Source organism: Lathamus discolor, chromosome 5 (genome assembly GCF_037157495.1).
Source record: "Lathamus discolor isolate bLatDis1 chromosome 5, bLatDis1.hap1, whole genome shotgun sequence".
Classification (NCBI taxonomy): domain Eukaryota; kingdom Metazoa; phylum Chordata; class Aves; order Psittaciformes; family Psittacidae; genus Lathamus; species Lathamus discolor.
In genome coordinates, this window is record NC_088888.1 from 29,493,128 (window position 1) to 29,507,312 (window position 14,185).

Sequence of the window (14,185 nt, forward strand, 5' to 3'; positions counted from 1 at the left end):
TTTTGTCCTAGTGTACACATTATCATGCACTCTGCATTTCTAGCAATATTTCATAAGCTTACGCTGCATGCATGGAATTTATCATTAGATTTACTTCTGTTCTTTTTCATAGAAGACCATGCATCTATGGTTGTAGTTTACTTCCTTGTTTAAAGCAAAGATATTCACCTGAATTCGAGTGACTTCTTATTCGTTTAAGGGCTCACTAAGACAGTTTACCAACTGAATTTAGAAGGGGCTGGATCAAGCCTCCCTTTATTGTATGGATAACAAATGTAGGGGCAGATTCCATTTCATAGCATTTTGTCTGCTTGACAATTTCTTCAGAATAATATAAATGGCCTTTTCTAAATAAATAATTGAATCCCATATCAGATGAAACTCATTACAATGAATGCTGTTTGGTTGCGGGGGGTGGGGGTTGTGACATTTATACATTCCCTAATTCTGAGCAATAGACTCGGTCTTCCATATCTTGCTAACAATATCTACATCTTGTGTGTACTTTGTATTTTGGACTATGCCACTGGACTTTTGTTCCTTGGGTTGTTAATGTATGATCTGTAAGTATATGCAGCATTCAAGCCTCTGGATACTCTCTGTATAAACCTGTTTTTCATGAGCAGTTGAACTAATTGATTTTGGTTTCATTTTTGGCATGGATTTTTGTTCTTTTTTCATATATACACCACTGGTGACTCCTGCTTCCTTTCCTTTTCCTGGCTCTATACAACTTCCCATTAGGCCAATTAATACACAAGTAATGCTGATTTGCTGTTTGTTAATTTGGGTCATCTGACTTCTGTGGAAAAAGGTGTATAATAGAATTTTGTCTGTTAGCCTCTTTTCTCAACACAACCCAGCCACAAATTCTTTGGGAACCTATTGGGGGACAGAGATTTGACTGATGAAATAATATAAGCTGCTCTGTCATACAGTTTTTCATGTGGAGTATGTTGGTGATTTAAGGAAAAAGGAAGGACAGTTGTAATTATTTTATTGTGATAACATTGAATATTTTGAGGAGTTAGATATTCAGAAAAAGAAAATGGGAGTTATCCAATGTTTAAAGTTCAGCTATGAAATGTGAAAGAATAAAAATTAGCATTGTCAGCCAATGACTCTATCTAAATATTCTTTGTGTTTTCCAGTAAAAGGGCTTGCTGTTCATTGTTCTCATGAAAGTGACTGTTTGGGTTAGGCATAATTTATAAAATACACAGGCAAAATTAACCTAAGGAATTGAGTTGGGAAAAATGAACTAATGTAAAAATATTAAATACAGCAAAGTGATTTTAAACATTTTTGTACCCACTCTGTTACCTACAAATATCTTACATTTCTGGCTCTGCTGTCTCCAGGGATAAAAAATTGCACTATGTATTTTTTTACTCTTCTCAAAAGAAAAAAAATTAATGTTTGGTTTGAACTTAAAAGTTCTATTTTTATTTTGAACAGACTTTTTGAGAACTGTATCAGTCCCCTAGAAGGCTGCATGAGTCTATTTTGCTTTTATATGTGGTACAATACCAGTAAGACAATCAAAACATATTCTATATCCAGCAGTGTTTTTTAACTACTTCTTTTAACTACTTTAACTAAATCTCTCTGTTCTCAGTTGGTATTTCTTTCTCAAGAGACTTTGAGTGCATACAATTTTTTAATGTTGTCCAAGAATAAATTACTTGCAGGTTTTTTAGCCTGTTCAATAAAAATATAAAATATTAACTATAAGTTTAAAAAGAAATACTTGTCATTCTGAGAAATTGATCTAGGATTTCTTGGAGAATTTATTTTAGGAAGTAATTCTGGATTTCTTTATTCTCTCTCTCTTTTACCTATGTTCAGATGGAAGACGTCATAGCCCGCATGCAAGATGAGAAAAATGGGATTCCTATTCGTACAGTCAAAAGTTTTCTTTCCAAGATTCCCAGTGTCTTTTCTGGTAAGAGTAAAAGCACATTTCATGTATTTAAGTTTCCACACTACCTTATGTAAGGGAATGCTCAAATGGAAAATCCTTTTAACTGAGTGTTATGGGGAATTCACGGTCATCTGTTCTGGAGGAGACATTGCTGGAATGCTTAAATTATAGGATTTTTTGATGTTTCTCTTACATTGGAGTGGACTTACACATTGATGGTTTTGTCCTATAAATTAAGTGAAGGGAATACTTGATTTACTACCAAAAGTAAGTTATCTGAAGATGGCAATATTTTTATTTCAGAGTTTCTGCATTTCAGATCTTGAAATGCAAGATCTGATTTTAGCCTGTTTAGCAACCTATGAGTTTAGTGTACAGGCCAGTATATGAAGATAAGAATTGCCATAGCAGCAGCAAAAAAGGAAAGCCATCACTGCACTCTGCAACTGATACTGAATTGGGACTCTAGAAAATAATTCAAACATTTATGATCTGCTTTTGTAAGTGGCTGCTTGTGCCCAAGAAGCTAAGGCTGAGATGTCTGTGGTGATCTGCAAGACAGCTATAAACATTATAGCTAATTCAAGTCAGTATCATCATATGCACCAAAATCTTTGGATTTATTAACCAAAATGATATATCTATACTTATTTACATGTTTTTATATCATTGTCTGTGTTTGTATATGTGGATACATCTCTTTTTGTGGTATCAATGAGTGTGGAGTTCCTCTGAAATAGATGCCATTGCTAAGCCTACTTTTTCTGTACTCTGGAAACAGCTGCAAGTCTTGTAGTGGAAATAAGTAATCCTTTCATAGAAAATATTTACAGAAGTTTGTCCTATACAGAAGAGCAAGAAGAATTTTATACTTTAATTTTAAACCCTTGGAATGTTTTTTGATAATGAATAATTCTGGCACAAAGCAGGAAACAGTTTTCCAGATGAACAAAATGTCTTTATGATTTTAGAAACTACTTGAATACAAACTAGTCTCTGAAGAGTAGACTTATTTCCCATAAGTTTGTACAGCATGACATCCTATTAAATGATCCATATTGTCGTGGTTTAAACCGATCCACACAGCTTGTTCACTCACTCCCCCACCCCCCACCCCCCACCCCGCCTTTCCTCCCTTTTTTTTTTTTCCTCCCTCTTTCTTTTCTGGGTAGGAGAATCGAGAGAATGTAACTCCCACGGGTTGAGATAAGAACAGCCCAGTAACTACGGTATAACACAAACCACTGCTGCTACCACCAATGATAATAATGATAAGAGAAAATAAAAAGAGAATACAATACCACTGTTGAATGAGTTTGACCCCCACCCCCCCACCCCACCCCCGAAGACAGACCGTGCCCTTCCAGGTAACTCCCAGTTACCTCCCTGGGCATGACGTGCTGTGGTATGGAATACCTCTTTGGCTAGTTTGGGTCAGGTGTCCTGTCTCTGCTTCCTCCTGGCCTCCCTCATCCCCAGCAGAGCATGAGACTCACAGAGTCCTTGGCCAGAATAAACATTACTTGACAGCAATTAAAAACAATCGGTGTTATCAGCTCTCTGCCTAGGCTGGAAGTCAAAACACAGAGCTTGCACCAGCTACTAAGAAGGAGAAAAACAGCTACTGGTGAACCCAGGACAGCTATTCTCTGCCTTGTGTGCTATGTATTTTAAATTAGATAGACTATGGTTATTTGTATAGCAGAAGACACTATTTGTAAAAATTTTTTTTCTTTTTACTGGAATAGACATCACACGTTTTTAGGTTGTGTTAGAATATATATATACAGTAGTGCACAGAAGTCACTGACACAACTTCTGGATTGAGGCATTAACTCTATCAGCTTCAGTGGGAAAGAAAAAGCATAGGAGATTTTGGGGTTTCTTTCCCTTTGCAGATTTTCTCACTCAGATACCTGGGCAGTAATTCTTTCTACACATGACCAAGAAACCCAGTGGAACAGCAAAACTGTCATTTGAGTTCAATTAATCTGCTTTCCTGTCTCTATCCTGGATGGATCTGAACTCTTAAAAACTTCATGTTGAGAGTAGCAGGTTTACTTTAATGTGCTAGGAGTGTGTATGTAGCAAATAAATCTCAGCTAGAACTCAGAACTATTGACTACTAGGAAACATGGGAATATTATTGTCTAAGGATCATGATGATAATAATGAAAATGTATATAATAACAATTTACAGTCCTTTTATTACCCACAAAAGCATCAATATGAAAATGACCAAACCAAGAGAAGATGCTCTCCAGTTAAAAAATATATATATGTCTGTATGCTCATATATATCTATATGTATAGATATATCTTCATATATCTGTGTGTCTATTCAAAAACCATGTATGATACCCAGTCATCTATCCAGGACTATGTCCCATAAACCCTGGAACTTTGCAACTGTTTGTTTGTGTGCAAAATGGGTAGATCTGCCACAATTAAGTCATGTTCCTGCAAGGACTTAGAAAGACCTGGAAGAGTCCTTTACACAGCATGTAAAACATAACATGTAAAAATTAAAGATGTCCATAAATTGTTTTATGGGCCAACATTTTCATTATGTTGTTATAAAAGCAAGAGAGGTATTTTTGTTTATTTTTATTTCATAGTGTTACTTCTAAAACAGCAAGTGAAAAACTAATTGAAAGAGCAGTCACTTTTCAATGCAGAATTACTGACACTGTCTATGTAAGGATGGCTACATTAGCAAAATCATCTTGGGAAATGGTAACTGAATTTAACCTTTTAGTAGAATGTGGTGCTTGTAACAAATAGGATGATGTGATTGTATTATCTTGTTTATGGAGTCATTCCTTATATATTTTTACAAGTAAAATATCCACACAGAGAAACATTTCAAATGCATAGAATTCTCTATAGGCTGTACACTGGTGCACTTCAGAAAAAAAAAAAAATGGAAAGAAAAATAATGCTAAGATTATTTTACCTTGTGAAATTTCAGAAAAACTGATGAGTTACTTTGCTATTTCTTATATTAATAGAAAGCAAGTAAGTTTCTGATGTTGATATTTATACATTCATTTTTGTGAGCAAGCTGCTTGAATTAAAATACCATTTTTATTCGCTTGCTTTCTTGAAATCTTTCAAAAGAAAATCATTTAGTTGTCTTTACCTGATTAAAATATGCTTAACGTGAGTTTGCAGGCTACTTGATGATAAAGAATGCAAGCCCATAGATGTGTGCTAATTGCTGTTCATATTTTTATCCACATTTAGGTGTGTATTACATTGACTTTATGCAGCAAATTTATCTGTAGTGTAAATTCTGTAGAGATGGTGAATGGCGGACCACTTTGGATGATAGCATTCCAGTCACCTACAAGCAGGAGGTGGAATGGATTGTGAGAAAGAAACCCAGTCCTTGACTGAGCTCCAATATATTGCATGAGCCAAGATAAAAATCTCAGAAAACAAGGCGGCAAAACCAGGGATGTTTGTACCTATCCTGTTTCTTTACCTCATTCCTAAATGCTGAGAGATTTTTCCTAACTGTTTAGCATTAATGATGTTAATCATACTCAGTCGAGTTATTTTGATAAAGAACCTATACAAAATCATACTTCTTTTAATGCAAATAACTATGGCAGAAAACTTAGTATATTACAAAGTCTTTATCAGAAATTATGGGGCTTATTATATATAGAAATAAACAACTATTGGAGGGGGAAGAATTCATCCTTGTCTAATTCCAAGTGGGATTCAACATAAAATAATCAGTGGAAGTAAAGCTTTGGTAGCTGACTACTCTTACTTGTGCTGCCTGTAGACCCGCAACCTATTGTACTCATCAGTGAATATCTGTGGTGTATTTTAGTATGTCATGACAAGCAAGAATAAATATCAAAATGTCATGACAAGCAAGAATAAATATCAAACACCCCAGAAGTATTCTGTACTGTAGCTTGTTGGGCTTGTTGAGCTAATGGTTTCATTGCATTCAAAGCTTATTTTGCACCAAGATCTGCATCATTCATTGATGTAGAACAGATATTTAGTCTCCATGCCCAGCGTGTTTGGATTATTTTTTTTTTTGAGCTACACATGGCTTTTACAGCATTATTCTATACTGACTCATCCTGACAGTAGCTCACTGCCTTCTGGGGCCTGTGTAGCAGTGTACTGTATCCCTATTACAATTTCAGCCAAAAATGGGTTTTGTGAAAGACCTTAGCCTTTACATAGTCTCACTGAATTACCTCATCCAGCTAGGGCTTCTGAGGGTAAGTACAATTAGGCTTTTGAGCAGAGAGGATGTGCTGTAGCAGATGGTCTGTAGTGATGGTTCACCTCAAGCTGAGTCACCCACGATATTACTTGCAAGTAGGCTTAGGCTGAGTGCAACAAATAGATGAATTTGTATGCATAGCTTTGCAGAAAACAGACTAATATACTTATGTGCCCTAGTACACTAATGGCTGAAACCAGATATGCTAGATTATATTTGAGATCTTACGCTGGTCACTGTTAATGGAAATAATAGTATTGCTTTAGTCTAGACTGTTTAAGTGTGTAAACAATGCTGTGGTGCAAACCATTATTGTTAGAGTAATAGCTTCCTGTCTTTGAAAATGGAATAATCTTTTTATTATGAAAAATACAGTTTGCTTTTGGTCATTCACATTATAATCTTGAATGTGAAAGTCACATCAGAGGTTGTGCTTTAAAAATTGCATAGTTCTAGAAGTTTGTCCTCTAGCAGAGTCTGAACTATCTCTGAACTGAATTTACTATATATCAGGTGAACTGGAAGTTTCTTGAAGGAGGGATTGAGTCAGTTTTCTTAGTAGCTTTAAGCATAATTACATATCTGGGCTTCTAAAGCTCTGCTTGAAGATGACATGTAGTTTCCCATGTGGATCTTGGGAAATTTGACTTAGTTTTAATTATCTCTGTTTATGGATCTGAGTCACTTTCTATGGCTGCTGCAGATGACCACAGTCATGGACACTCAGTTTTTGAATGGCACAAGTTTAAAATAGAGGTCAATGGCTGACTAGACTACAGTAATGCAGTACCTCCTGTGTGCTTGCCGTGTAGTCACAGTAATGTTATTCATCAGCTATGTATTATTGTGGCTTTGATTTGAAACTTTAAAGTCTCCAAGGAAAAAAGTAGGCAGGAGAGTTTGCTCTCTCTATGTGATTATGTGTTTTGATGAACAAAAGAAGGGCTTGCTGTTGTCTCCATGGTTTTAAAATGTTGTGGAGGAATGAAGAAGATAGTTTATATAGACATCTTGCCAGTCAACAGTAGGAATTGCATGAAGGCTGTCACAGGCATTCTTTACTAACACTGATTAGCACATTAGGAATAAAAAGATAGCAATTTGCCTTGAACATGGTTCAGCATTAGGCCTGGAAATGGATAAAAAAAACTTTCTTGAAATGATGAATGTAGGGAGTCTGACATATGAATCATTGGGATTAGAAGGAGCTCTAAAATATCATTTTTATTTTTACTAAGGACAGACAGCAAGTAAATGCCAAAGTTTTGCTGTTCACTTTCAAGCATAAAGAAGCATTCAGGGTTTACAGATAAAGGACTGCAATAGCCAAGGGTTTGCTTTGGGGGTCTTTGTGGGGTGGGCAAGCGGTTTGGTCAGTATTAGTACTGAAAGCTTCATGAGGTAATAATAATGTGGATATTTCATTAAGAGAGATGTAGTGATATAGTGGTGTCTTATGATCATTACAGGCTATCAGGACTTTATAGGACTTTAAAGTGTATAATACTTGGGTATAATTGGTGATAAATAAAATCTGTGGAGAGTGTGCCAGCTGAGTGGTGTGTAAGCATGAATGAGAGATTCTGGTGTTTTTATTGAAGGAGTGAGGAGAACTATAAAAATGTAAGCTCAATTAAAAAATACATGCATAGATAGAATAAAAAATATGCAAGGAAAGCATGTTCATACTAGTTGTTACTGTCTGTTTCTGATGTGTGGCTCAATAGTTTTGGAAATAGTCAGAGCTTAAACCAACAAATATCGGAGGAGATCAGTAGAAAGGTGGGTTTTAACATCTCATCGTTAAAAAGGAAGGGAAAGGATTCATTTACCCTTCCCAGGAAAATATAATCCATGTAGTCATTATTTTTTTTCTCCTGGATGTGAAGCTGATATTGTACCTTTTCCATATAGACATCATATTTTCCCAATTTTTAGAGAGATTATTGCTATTGTGTGACATTTTTATTCATTGTTTTTTCTCCCAAAATGCTTATTTCTCTTCTACATGGGAAATTGTTAAGATAATGAGATGTTGCACTTTGACTAGCAAATGTATTCTCATAATCATTAGTTACCAGTCTTTATTTGAGCACTAGTAGTACTATGCTTAGTAGAAATAGAGAATTTATGTGTTCAAACATTAAAAATTTCTGCTGAAAAGCAGACAGTATCCTGGTCAGATGTAATGAGAGACCCCAGAGGGAAGCAGTGTCATCTCACCCACAAATCACAGGTGGGTGAGCCTAAGGAATGATTCACAGGAGCTACCTGCAACAGTATTGCTTGTTATATAGAGGTAGGCAGAAAAAAATAAGGAGCAGTAAAATGGGAATTGGATGACTCAAGGGACTAATAACAAGATAGAGAGCATTTCTTCTGTCATTGGTTTTGATCTTTCCCAGCTGAGTAATGAGTTGTTAGCATCTGATGACTTTTCAGTGCTGCTATCTAAAATACAAGATAAAACAGAAAGCTCTACTGCTTGGATTGACAGAAAAGCTCACAGAGGCATAACACCTCAATCATCCAGTACCTTTGAAGCAATGTAATTCTGTCTTACAGGTAAATACAAGGATTTGGGAATTTCCATTTTTGATACCTTTTCCAGACTAAATGTGTGAGAAGCTGGGATTCCCATCTCCCAGGCCTCTAATTTTATGGACCCCTATTTTTTTAACTTTCCCTTCAGTGTCTTCCATGCTGTACTGATGACAGGTTCCTACTTTCTTCTTCTCACCATTCCTTCATCTCCCTTTTCTTGCATTCTCCTAGAGGTATAATTTAATAGTGGAATCATTGCTGGTTTCTTTACACCAAATCAGACTCTTGCTGTTTGCAAACAGTATTAAAATTGTGGACTCATGGCCTCAGTGAGGGTCCAGTCTTAGTAAAATGCTCTGATGAAGAGATCTCTGTCAGTACACGAAGGACAGAAGCTGGCTTATTCCCTCTCCTGTGCCTGTTCTGAAGGGCAAATATGAGCAGGAACTTGCTGTTTTTAAAGTTTTACTTTTCAAAGCAGAACTTTTGAGAATGAAATGTTAATAGTCCTCTATCCCCCAATGAATAGTTGGTTTGAAGTTAAAACACCAATCTCTTTTGTGCATTGTCTCCATTCATCACTTTGTCAGAGTGACTGATTTGCATTCAGATGTTAATGGTCTTTCGGGAGTGGATATTTTTAAAGAGGAGGCTGGTTCTCTTGTTTACTGAGATCATGTTCATGAGTTTTAAGAGTCATGGGTAGAAGATATTGACTAAGTGGCGCCATGAGATTGGACATGCAGACATTTCAACATGGTGAGGTAATTAACTGATTAATGAGTGGTGTTTTGTGTGCTTCAAAATTTCAGAAAAAGTGTATATTTGAGTGCTGTCTGCATACCTTCACCTCCTGTTTCTGTTTGTTTGCCTGTCTGCCTTGGCTGCATCACTGATATTGTAACTTGGCCAGAGAAGGGTGCTCTTAAGCTGCTTAAAACTTGACAGAACTTTTGTATGTTATGGAAAATCACCTTAGTGACAGTGTTGCAGTTATGAAGCTCAGAATGGCCATGTGACAAGCTGTGGTGGGCTGGGATCAAATAAGAGCTGAATACTCTTACTCTCTTGAAATGAAAAGTCAATGAAAGAAATTAAGAACAGTTTCCAATAACTTTAATGCTCCAAGATGATCACGCTCTCCATTTTCATTTTAAGGCATGTGTTAACATCAGACCTTTAATAAATCACTGTCAGAATTAAAAGCTTTTCAAAATGTGAAAGCATTTTCATTAGCTTTTTTGAACAGAACAAATTCTTAATTAAAAGTTGTTGCTTCCTCCTGCCTAAACAACAACAAAAAATTGTATTTTTATATTTACCTTTCAATTCTGTGGTGATTGCATTGGGAACATTCGTAAAAAGGAGAAAATATAGTGAAGAAAGTCTGAGGCAATTTTGCAAGATTGTTCTAGGAAACTGAAATATATGAAAACCCATTGAAAAGTCTTTTAAAGTAATCTGTGTGTAAAGCAGTCATCATAAATGTCAGTTCTCCTAAAAGCAGTAGCTATGAAAAGCTTATTTTCACAGACATTTGCAAAAGAAATAGGAGTCATGCATTGATGGGCAAAATATCTTAATAATTGTTCTCTTGTTGTGAGATAGGAGATTGCTGGGAATATTCATCTTATTTGTTGTTCGTCCACACAAAGTGCACAGTTTGAATTAGATGATCCTCTTTTTTCTCAAATGCTGTGTAAGGCCTTACAGCTCAGCATGTTTCAAAAAAATAGCTGTGGTGCTTGTTCATCATAGATGCAGATTTGTTCCTAGCTTTTCCTACTATGATATTCTGTCATGAAAATACTTTCCTCTATTTTCCACACCACTTTCTTCCTAGACAACCTGCATGTAAAATTTTGCCAGTTTTTTTTTAGTGGAATAGTGTTGCACCTTTCAATCATGAGTACTTTTAAGCAGAGTACAGGAAAGCCTACTGCCTCCACTGTGGCCAAAAATTTACCTACTTTGCCACCCTTGACACCCAGACTCTGCACAATGTAACATTCATAGAAAGGGTGGGGTGAAAAGGGAGTGCTGAATCAGGCTCACATTAACTTGAAATTAGCAGGAATTCTGCAGTCTATCACAGGTTCACATTAGGTAGTTTGCCATTTTTTCTGGCTTAACACCAGGTAATAATTTTTGTTATGCTAATTTTATCTCAGCAACGAGTAGTACTTGCAGAAACCAGAGACAATAACCTGCCTCAACACCCAGACACACAAACATGCCATGCGTATTTATGCCATGCAAATTTTCCTATGGAGGCAATGCGTAATATATCAGCTTAAAAAAATATTAAATACATAAATAATTAAAAAAATAATAAAAACAAAATTTAAAAAATAATAATAATAAAAACATATTTTAAGCTGATATAAACAGCCTCTGTAATAGTGATTAATAACATAGGCTCACTGAAATTTGTTGTGTGCATAGAGCCTTGTGGGAAGACAAAACTGGAATATGTCTAAGAGTGACTGTACAGAAATCCAGGGGTTCTATGAAAATTATTTTCCTTCCTGGCTATCCCTTGGGAAGAAGTACTGTTCAACTTGCATAGCAATGATTAGAGTCGTGAAATAAAGATCAGTGAGAATTATCCAGGCATCTGTATTTTAAGTAATTGTTTTGATTAGGAGGCAAAGTATACTACTTGACTCCATCCATTATGAGATACTTCTCTGACAAAGAGCTGTTTCTTTAAATCATGTTGGAGTTTTTCATAGAGGCACACAGAAGAGAAGCATTTTCTGAGGAGAAAGAGTTGCTACTGTGTTCACAGTCACTGATTTCTGAGATGGGAGGGAAATCCACTGCTGATATTAAGAATGCAGAGAGGAAAGGTTTAGCTGAACACAAATGAAGTCCTTGTTGAGTGTTAGTGGGGGTCTTACTAAAACTTAAAATCTGTTTTCAAGGTTTGATAAATAGTCTCTGGAAACTATCCCAGAAAAGAACACCCACTTAAAGATGAAAAGAAAAGAAACCTCTAAGGTCAGAACCTTTGAGTCCAAAAAGTATTCATTATCTTGCCAACACCTTTGCAATAGTACATAGGATTAAGTATCAATTTGAATGACCAAAATCTAATCCTAAAGCTGGTAATGTGTGTTAGTAGATTTGGGTCTTGAACATATGGCCAATTAAAATGGAACAAAGTAGTTATAGAGAATATCTGTGTGCGAGGATGTAGTTAGGCAGGTACTGCCTAGCTACAGTTAGGCAGGTATTTATGATTGCTTTACAGAGACAATAGATATTAATGCAATTGCATTGTGAAGTATGTGTTGAAAAATATCCAGCTTTTTAATTTGTGCAGCATTGTATGCTGTTGTCTGGTGGCACGGTGACTGTTTTGTGATTATTTATTATTATGTGTATAGGAAGGAATATAGACATATGATAAGTATTGCTAGTACAGATGCAAATAATACCTTCTTTAAAGGAATCCTGCTGGGTGTAATACAATGTAAACATATACATTGTTTTCTTTTAAAGATGTTAAAAATGCATTTGGAAGAGTAGTTCCCCTATTTCTCTTAAATGGCATCTAACATAGAATTTATGAACCTAATTTCTTTCTGCTTCAGTTTTACCATTTTAGTACATGAAATTTTATCTTATTGTCTTTAAATCTACTGTTTTAAAGTGTTTTGAAATATTTAAATGAACAGCATGCAGAGAAAATTTCAATTGGCCATTTTTATGGCCAGATAAATATAGTTGGCCAGCAGTTAAAATAATCACACCAATTAAATCATTTCCTGGAGACTGTGCCCCTTAAGGAAGAAATCAAGTTATCAGGATTTACAAGGTGATTTGTGATTTAGTTCCTAATTCTATTGGTTCCACCTATGAGGAAAAAGACTGTCATTGCAGTTGCATCAGAAGACTGCAGACTTGTCTTTGAAACAGAACAGCAAGGAATAAATTCTAATAATTGTAACTGTATTTCTGTTGCTGCTGAAATTGTCCACAGACTAGTTTTGCATGGTGCTATTATCAGTGTATGTACACTTTATAATAACAAATGTCACCATAAAAGCAGGAGTTTACATGTTAGTAGGATGTCATATCATGACCCCCACCTCACTGCAAGTAAGCTGCACTCAGTGTAGCTGGCTTCTAGTAAACTAGGATCTAATATGCATCTGGGTTGTCTGGAACTTTTTACCTGAACAGTTGCCTGCTATGGGCCTATCTGAGTGTTTGTTTGTGCTTGGGCATGTTTAGTGAAGTGAATGATCATGACACAGACTGAGCAGTCCTATGTGGTGTATCTGCATGTATGAGATTTCTATTTGTCAGGGATTCCGGGTATTTGCAATGGTAAGAGAAGCAGAATAGCAAGATCTGAGTATTCATTGCTTGGTTGTTAACTGCATACTGGCAGTGTGAAAAACAACAAAAAAATTATTAAGGGTTTTTGCTTTTTCTAGAGTTGGCAAGACATCCCAAGCCACAAGAATTTGAAATAGTTACAACATTTTTTTCCTGACTCAGGACAAGAAGCTAAATTCTAAGCTTTCAATGTGTCAAAACTGAAAGGCTTTAATTAAAAAATAAAAATTAAAAAAATTCCAGAGCAGAATGAAAAAATGGAAAGTTTATTTTTAGAAAACATTGGAAATGGGACATTTAAGACTTAAAAAGTTTTAGCTTCAACAAATAGGTTTTCCAAAAATCCCATCCATTTGACATTGAATAAGTCATAATGAAGTTCTAATATTATTTCCTGCCAGCTGTGTCCTCAAAAAAGTAAGATAAGTTTAAATTAGAAAGTAACTCACCCAGGAAGTAAAGGTAGTTCCACTCGGCTTACTGTGATTGATTATCACTATGCAAATAAATGGACCATAGATATGAACTCATTTTCACAGATTATCAAGTAATTGAATAATCAGAACAAAACAATTTGTTAACAGGAATTAAGAGCACTCAAATGTGTGATGAATGTTACTTATACCACTGCAAGCATTTGGCAGAGCCTATTATAGGATGCTCCTGAGCTTCACAATAAAGGTCAGAAGTTTAAAAATCTGCATTCCAGTCTTTGCAGTTGGAGAATGAGCCTTGATGTTACAAAACAAGCATGTAAGCCTACAGGAGTTCCTTTGTTTTCCAAGATCCCAACCCCACAGACTCAGCAGTCACTGAGGCCAGGGGATATTGGCAGCTTTGAAGGCACAAAGCCCAGTGTTCCTGCTGTGCACCTTGCCCTTTCACTTCCACACAGTGCTACATGCTGCTCCCTCCCTGCACTGCTCCACAGAGCAAGTGTGTAGACCACAGCAGGAAATGGGCAGAGCTCTTGCAGCAGATGCCAGGTAGTCAGAAGTTGCAGTCTGATGACTTTGGTGTCTGAGGAACAGAGCAGAAACCCAAGACTCTCCAGAAATCCAGGTAGAAGGCACAAATAAATTACTTATGAGGTCCTCCTTTGTCTTAGACAT

General features: G+C 36.0%; 1 protein-coding gene across 8 annotated transcripts in view; it reads left to right on the forward strand.

Moving 5' to 3' along the window:
* RGS7 (regulator of G protein signaling 7) overlaps positions 1-14,185 on the forward strand; it is a 285,204-nt gene that overhangs the window by 131,482 nt on the left and 139,537 nt on the right. For all 8 annotated transcript variants that reach the window (XM_065680183.1, XM_065680181.1, XM_065680185.1 and 5 more), the window contains exon 3: positions 1,849-1,945. In XM_065680183.1, the coding sequence (XP_065536255.1) occupies positions 1,849-1,945 (97 nt within the window). The remainder of the gene's footprint in view (positions 1-1,848; positions 1,946-14,185) is intronic.